Source organism: Elaeis guineensis, chromosome 11 (genome assembly GCF_000442705.2).
Source record: "Elaeis guineensis isolate ETL-2024a chromosome 11, EG11, whole genome shotgun sequence".
Classification (NCBI taxonomy): domain Eukaryota; kingdom Viridiplantae; phylum Streptophyta; class Magnoliopsida; order Arecales; family Arecaceae; genus Elaeis; species Elaeis guineensis.
The window spans coordinates 56,877,144-56,884,822 of record NC_026003.2 but is presented as its reverse complement, the minus strand read 5'-3'; the positions used below and the strand labels follow the sequence as shown (position 1 = coordinate 56,884,822).

General features: G+C 37.2%; 1 protein-coding gene across 2 annotated transcripts; it reads left to right on the top strand.

Annotated features, from left to right (window-relative positions):
- Window positions 1-666: 666 nt before the first annotated feature.
- Window positions 667-7,389, top strand: LOC105049453 (L10-interacting MYB domain-containing protein). 2 transcript variants are annotated; one of them, XM_073246182.1, is made up of 4 exons: window positions 667-816; window positions 3,424-3,536; window positions 6,181-6,538; window positions 6,618-7,389. In XM_073246182.1, the coding sequence occupies exons 2-4, from the start codon at window positions 3,466-3,468 to the stop codon at window positions 7,221-7,223; spliced, it is 1,035 nt and encodes a 344-aa protein (XP_073102283.1). In that variant the 5' UTR covers window positions 667-816; window positions 3,424-3,465; the 3' UTR covers window positions 7,224-7,389. The 2 variants fall into 2 exon arrangements, with proteins under 2 accessions (XP_073102283.1, XP_010927399.2); XM_010929097.4 differs by lacking the exon at window positions 3,424-3,536 and having other exon boundaries at window positions 679-816.
- The last annotated feature ends 290 nt before the right edge of the window (window positions 7,390-7,679 follow it).

Below are 7,679 nucleotides of genomic sequence, written 5' to 3'. Positions count from 1 at the left end.
CCATGGGTATCATTGAACCCATTGGATATAGGGATAGATATTTCTTTTCTTATCTGATTCGATATCGGATAAGATTTGAATATAAAATATTAAATTTAGATTTGAGAATGAGTAGTACAATATCCGATCCAAATCTTATTCATTGCCATCCCTAACGTAGTCCGACCCACAACTCTCAGTAGCTCCATTCCGTTGTCTGTTCCGTTCGATGCACGGATCAAAAGATCTAGAAACTCCCAAAAGCCTGGCAACCCACCTCTCTCTCTCTCACCACCTCCGAGAAGCTCAGATAAAAGGATGGCCTACATAGACCCTAACCCTAACCAAATGACGCAGCCTAGACTCCCCACTCCCCGCCGGCACGAGTAGAGGAGGGGCCGAAGGGCCTCGCCGGAGCCGCTGGGTCCACGATGAGATCATAGATCGGACGGTGGGGAGGGTTAATCACGGTTGCTGGATGTCCAAAATGATGGTAGTTTAATCGGTACTCGAAACATTTTCGATTTCTCTATTTCCTTAATTTATTTTCTTCTCATTTTTTGGGAGCCAAGTGGTGATTTTTTTTAAATAGTTCCCTCGTCTCTCCACGTGTGACCATACAAACCATCCAATCGTTGGAATCCCAACGGACGGTCGAGATGGGAGATAAAGTCTAGGGTTTAGATTTGGAGGTTTGTTGTGTATTAACTTCTCTTCTTTGGATGCGCTACAGAGTGAGGTAGGGTGTTATTGCGCCGGGGTTTTTTGGGGCTTTTGATAGCTATTTGGATCGATTCGGTTCCTCCTTTCTTCTTCTCGATTTCCAGGAATGTCGAGGTTAGGATTCTGCCCACCTCTCTGTTTCATGATGAAATTGTTTTCTAGAGTATCCTTTTCCCCTTTGGTTCTCGATTTTGTCTTGTCTTGAGTCATATGAAAAGAATGATGAAGATCTTGTGATTATGGAGCATCTTCGGATACAATGAATGATGATTTCCACACGAGATTTCTGACATTTTCGAAGCGTTCAATGATAGAATTTGTTCGATATTGTACTTAGGTGTCTAGAAAAAAAAACTTCTCTTTTTGTTAGCCATTTGCATCTAACTAAATCCTGCCGGTTCTTCAATTTGGAGAAAATTGGGGTTGTGATTGGCTAAAATGGGAGTCTTGCAGAGATCCAGAAACAGTTCCTTTTCCTTTGCTAACAACAAACTAATACTTTTTGAATTTATTAGATTTAACTGAACTGAAAGCGGACTAGAATGGATTTCGATCACTTTTTTTTTCCTTGGTGTTGTTGATGGGAGGAGGGTTGATCTTAATATAGCTAACAACTCTGTAATTAAGATATACATTCATTGTCTTCACCTCTAATACGCTGTATCCACAATAGTGAGGTTCTGCATCTTAAAGCACATTTAGGCGTCCTTTTTCTCGGACATGCATATCCGTCCGGCATGCACCTCTAGGGAATGGTTCTAGAACAATGATCAGGGAGCCAGCTTTTGACACCACCAAAAACTTTGTCCTCTTGCTGACATGTCTGGTTTGCATGGGGTGTGCTCCACAATTTGTGGGCAGTGTTTTGACAAGTGGGCCTTCTAATATTTTCATGGACCTATTTCATTTGGAATCTAACCTATAAGATATAGATCAGAAGTTTTTGCTTGCTAACATTTTTCTTGGACCATCTTATTTGATATATAACAAAAACTATTTGCTAATTTCTTAACTCTAAAACATTTATTGCTTTATTTTGGCTTTCGTTGATTAACATAGAAATTCTAGATTGCAGTTTTGAATGGCTTCATTAGTCAAGTCTTTAGCATAATCTAATACCAGATTCTCCATAATTGGAAGTGCTTTGTTTAAAAAAAAAAAATAACTGGTTTTATATATGTTTGCATGCATGATGCTTTTTCCAAAGTAAGATTTGCACATCCGACCGCATGTCACCTTTTAGACTATGACGGAAGTCAGCAGAGGCTTTTCAGAAAGTAGTATTCTAGAGAAAACTAGTGGCAAGGAAGTATTGGAGGTCATAATGTCATAAGCATGGCCCTGTGTTGCAATTACATAATGACACGACAAGAATTATGAACTCGGGCATTAGATCATGTACATTATTTTGCGAGAATGAATACAATTTTTGTAATAAATTTAACATGAAAAATTTTGTAAAATAAAATTCATGTGGTTATTTTTTTGTTTCTTTGTTTACAAAATCTCTTTGTTGATGTTGTTCATTGATCAACCAAATCGTGAAATAGTTTGCAAGTGGTGTAGATAAAACTAATGTATATGCTGCTTGAATGGGTTTTTAGCCCTCTTTCTTGAATCCACCTGAGGTGCCAATGAGCTCCTGCAAAGTAGGTCTATGGGTGAAGTTCACCACTTGTGTAGATGGTTATCATCTTTTCATGCATGTAATCTAGCACTACTTTTTGACATATGAGCTAGAATGATGAGGATCTTGTGCTAGAGCAGCATTTTTCAATGCCATGAACAGCAGTCTACACGAGATTTCTGACTAGCTAAGCTCACATCATATGAACATGCATTGAAGTTGGAAATTTCTGATATAATGCATGAAGGTGCAGTGATGTAACCTGATAAACATCTTCATTGACAGTGTGAATGTTCCATTAAAAAAGAATGTGTACTGTCTGGCAAGTTGCTAATTGCTTGGTCTGGTAGAAACTGAAGTGAAAAAAAGGAATGAATAATAAAATTTTCATTTCAATGCAAATCAGTAATTTTTCTAACAATTCCCAGGTCTCTATGTGATTGTGTTTTATCTTCCACCTCTTTGTCTGCTGATTGTCATAGGATTTTGCTGTACAAGATTTTCTGGCCATCAAAATGAAAAATTGTTGACACATCCAATCTTTAATGACTGTGTTCTGCGAAAACCTCCAATTATTTTTTTTTTAATTGATTTTCAAATCATAATAGAATTTGAAGATACAATCCGCTTCCCTCAATTTGGTTTTGTACTTCTAATGACCTTTGACAGTTCATTGTTGTTTTTCATTCAATCAGTTTTATTTATTTTGCATGTGTTGCTATCTTAATACTTGTAATATATTAGTAGAATACCAGGGCACTTATGATTTAAACAGTCGTAGTTGGACTTTGACAATGATAAGGAGCTTCTAAGATATCTGATGGAGTTGCTTTTTTTTTTTTTTTGCATGCGTGCATGTGTTCATATTTTTTTCATGAAGGGATGTCAAAGAGTGGAGCCGAAGGTCTGAAACTCACGCAATTTTTCATTGCTAGGATAGGTCATAGAACTAGGTCCATAGAAACATTTGGATATGCTTGAAACAAACTTGGTCTGTTGACATACCTAACTTCATATATAGATATAACTTGACTAAAGGTTCGATAGATATGAAAATGGGTTGCTGAGCTCACTTTATTTCTTTTTGTCAGCAGGTTGTGAGATTTTCTTCTACTTATTTGGTGGTTTTTATTACCATGTGGCACATGGAGAGCATTTTCCTTTGGAATGCTTTCGCTTGCATGATTATTCAAACCATCAACAACATGTTAGTAATTAAGGTCCCTGTATATATAACTGCTGCTTTTGTTATGATTGTGATTTACTTTTGCTTGCCGGATATTATGTCATCCAAGTTAAAATATTTAACTTTAAATGCAACTTGAGCATCATCTTGCGTATCTCTGTGAGCTATCTTACTCAAATTTTTGGGGCGCTTTTGATGTCAATGTTATCCATGATACCTATCCATGGCATTCTATTCTCTATGCCACTGTGATATGCTGATTTGAAGTGTAAGAGTTACTTGATTATGCTTGGTGTCTTGGGAGAAGGAGAACCAGTTCTTCTTTTTGTCCCAAATAAATCTGATCTGCTCTGCAGATCCCATCAAATTTAATTACAATATCAAGATGAGTTAGGAGGGGAAAGAAGTTCCATCCCCACTCAGATCCCTTTTTTCGTCCCTCTTCTCTTCAGTTTTCTTTGCTTCCATCTTGGCATTATGGGCTTTGTCTGGGAGGCAGTGCTTTCATGTTAACTTAAATAAGGGAAGAAAAGGGAGCCGAATGTACTCTCAATTAGTTTTGATATCAGTATCCATGATAATTGATAGGCTTTGCTTTGGGATATGAATATAGATTATGTGCGCAAATCAGAATCCATATATGAAATAAACAACTATTAAGACATGCACCTGCGAACAATGCATCCCATGGGCCAGAACTTACTGTTGTTTACCTTGACCACATTCATATTCATGTCTTTACATCAAATGTGTATCTTCCTGAAATCCAATTTCACATCCTTATCTGTTTTCAGCTATTCTGGATATTTGTGTCAAAATATGACTACTACCTCTATTTTTATCATGCTATATTGGATATATATGTGGCTATGTACTTTTCTTTTGTCTCTAGTTTTAGCTACTGAGAAAAAGGTTTCTAGTCTATATGATTTTTATTTCTTTTTGACTCTTGGAGCACACTTATGACCTTTGGGTCATGGAAAGTGGTGATAGTAAAACTGAATGAGTGACAAAAAGGGAAATGATTTCTGGGCATTTTATTGGTCCACTAGATGAACGATTTAGATAGTTTAGACACATACAACATAAGCTAAGGGATGCTTCGGTGTGAAGTACTGATTTGATACATGTAGAAGGAAAGAAAGATAGAGGTAGACTGAAATCACATGGGACGAAGTATTAAGGTAGAACCTGATATTGCTACATATTTCAGAAAGTGTGGCTCTAAACAGTGTGGAATGGAGGGAAGGATTCATGTAGCCAACCCTAACTAGTTTGGGATTTAAGCTTAGTTGAGTTGAGTTGAGTTTACTAATCCACCAGATTCAGGGCTTTGTCTTATGGCTTTGACCAGACAATTGTGATACATGAAATTCTAAGTCATCTAGTTAAAAACCAGTTAGGGTTCTATGGTTGTAATTTTATTCACTATTGGCATGGTCATAGAGGGCTACAACTCGGGCAGGTTGGGGTGGGTTAAGGGCAAACCCTAACCCAACCCATACTGATCTTAGGTAGGATTTCCTTAAGCCAAGCCAAGCCAACCCAATCCTATTATAAAGCTTAATTCAGGTTGGGTTGGGCTAGCTTGGTCGGCCCGGGTTAGTAAGGTTGAGTTAGAATAGGAATTGTAAGATAAGACAAAGGTGCGGGACATTTTGATTGAATTAATAAGTGAATGGAGGCCTAATCATCCATAAATTTCAATGATACAATTACACAATTTAACAAATTTGAAAATAATTAATAAACATATAAGCAACATATATGAAACATAAATATGATCTATTTATTTGTTTATTTATTTATATATTGGGTTGGGTCTGGGTAAGTTGGTTAGGTTGGGTTTGGTTTGGGTTCGGATCAAGTTTGGGTTGCATCGAAGGTCAACCCTAACACAACACTACTTGAGATCGTATTGGGATTTTTGAGCCCAAGACCAATGCAAGTTTATAAAATTCAACCCAACCATATCGAATGAGTAGGTTGGGCGGGAGGGTTCGAGTTGAGCCTAAACCAAGTTGCACCTCTGTGGTCATATTTTGAGGCATCCCCTTGCTTGCATTGGCCCCTGCTTTAGACCAGATGTGGGTTGCACTACACTTACAAAAATTGGTTAGCATAATGCAATTATTCTTGAAGCCATGAAAGAACCATTATAACAAAGACAATGGTGTCTATTCCGAGGGTTTTATGATTTGATTTTCAGGTGTACATAACGGTAATTTTGCTTGCAATCCTTGCTTGCAAATTTTGATGGCAATTGTTCATTGCTTTCTGTAGCATTTCCTTTTAACAGTTTTTATATATTTATTAGTCATCCCAGGCCTGAAAGAGTTTCATTTTCTAAAAGTCAAATGAAGAACTCTTTTTCTCCAATTTTTATGGTTCCATGCTTTTGGTTAGACATATTTTCTATGTTTTCTTTTACTGTATTTTTGTACACCTATTTTTGTTATCTTTTTCTATTATAAGGGTCAGTTCATTCTAAATGTTGTCTATGGTAATTGATATATTTCATGCCTTGACATTGGATTCTTCAATATTGTGGACCTCCTTTACACCATGCATTCACTACAAGAAACTGCGTTTCCTTTTAATTTTTTGATTTGCAATTCTTGTGTCTAAGTTTGGTGTTGCTTATTCCTTTAATTCACTTCTATAGAATGGATAGCAAGAGCAGCACAAAATTGAAAAAAAAGGAAGTTGCAACAGGAAACCAAGCACGAGTATATTGGACAAGAGAGCATGATCGAGTGCTTGTTGATTTGATGGTAGAGCAAACTCTTGCTGGTGCTAGAGTGGGTGCGGGCTTTACAAGGGATGCCTGGTTTGATATGGTGGATCAGTTCAATGAACGTACAAGGCTGCATTATGATGTTGATCATTTGAAAAATCGTCTGAGGTTTTATAAACGGGAATATCGAATAGTTAGTGCTATAAAGAATCATGCAGGTTTTAGTTGGGATCATAAAATGCAAATGGTGATTGCAGATGGTGCTGAATGGGATGAATATGTTAGGGTATGATTTTGGACCTTTTGAAGTTCTAATATTTTATATGAGAACCAGATTGAATTATTTACATTATTATGTTGCGCAGAAAAATCCTGAAGCAAGGTTATACCGGACGAGGCAAACACCCTTTATTAATGAACTGGAGGTTATTTTTGGATCATCAGCATTGAAAGGCAATGATGCATCTTCTTCTAGGATTCATTATGTTGAAAGAAATGATACAAATGGCAATTTAGGTGAAGGTGATGGGACATTGAACTCTTTTGTGGATACTCCACAAACATCTAACGAACCTATAGCTACATCTGCTGACGTACATGCAGAGGTGCCACAAGATGCTCCTGAAGCAGAAAATGTCAACATCCATCGGGCTTCACATTTAAATATCTTAAGAGGAAATAGTAGAAAGTCCCGACGGCAATCATCAGATGATGCATTATTAGCCTTGCGGGAAATCGCAGAAGCCTCAAAGAGACGAATATCAGCTGAAGAGGCAAAAGATGAAAAGTTGAGTCTACTTGATGAATGTCTGGAAGAGCTCAATCTCATGAAAGACATTGATAATGAGTTATATGTGAAGGCCCTGTTTATCTTTAAGGAGGAGTATAATCAACACATATTCTTGAAGACCACCGGTATTAGGAGGATAATGTGGTTGAGGGCAGTGACCAAAGATATTAATCTTCAGTGATCTTTTATTGCTTGATGTTAATTTTCTCCTTGGAACTAACACCAGTTTCCATTTGTTAAGAAGGTTGTTGTGTACAGACATGCTAACCTTTACATTTGTTAAGAGGGCAGTTGTTTCAAGGCATGCTAACCTTTTCATCTTGAAGTTCAATTTCATGTTGATGCGATGATGGTTCTCTTAGCGAGTTGTTTTCTGATATTGTTCTTGTTTTGAAATTTGATGATGCATGAAGATACAAGAAACAAAAGGGCAACATAATGACATAGTTTCCTAGTTGTGATCTGAAAACATGTTTGCAAATGAATGAAACAGAGGGCAGGACATGCATGTCATGAAGATGAGTACTCCAAGCACTTGAGTATGGTGAGATTATTAGCATGGCTCTTCTACGGAATGGCCGAGCAGAACATTTCTTGATTTGAGCCAGTTCTGTCTTTTCGTTCATTGGAGGCCTAA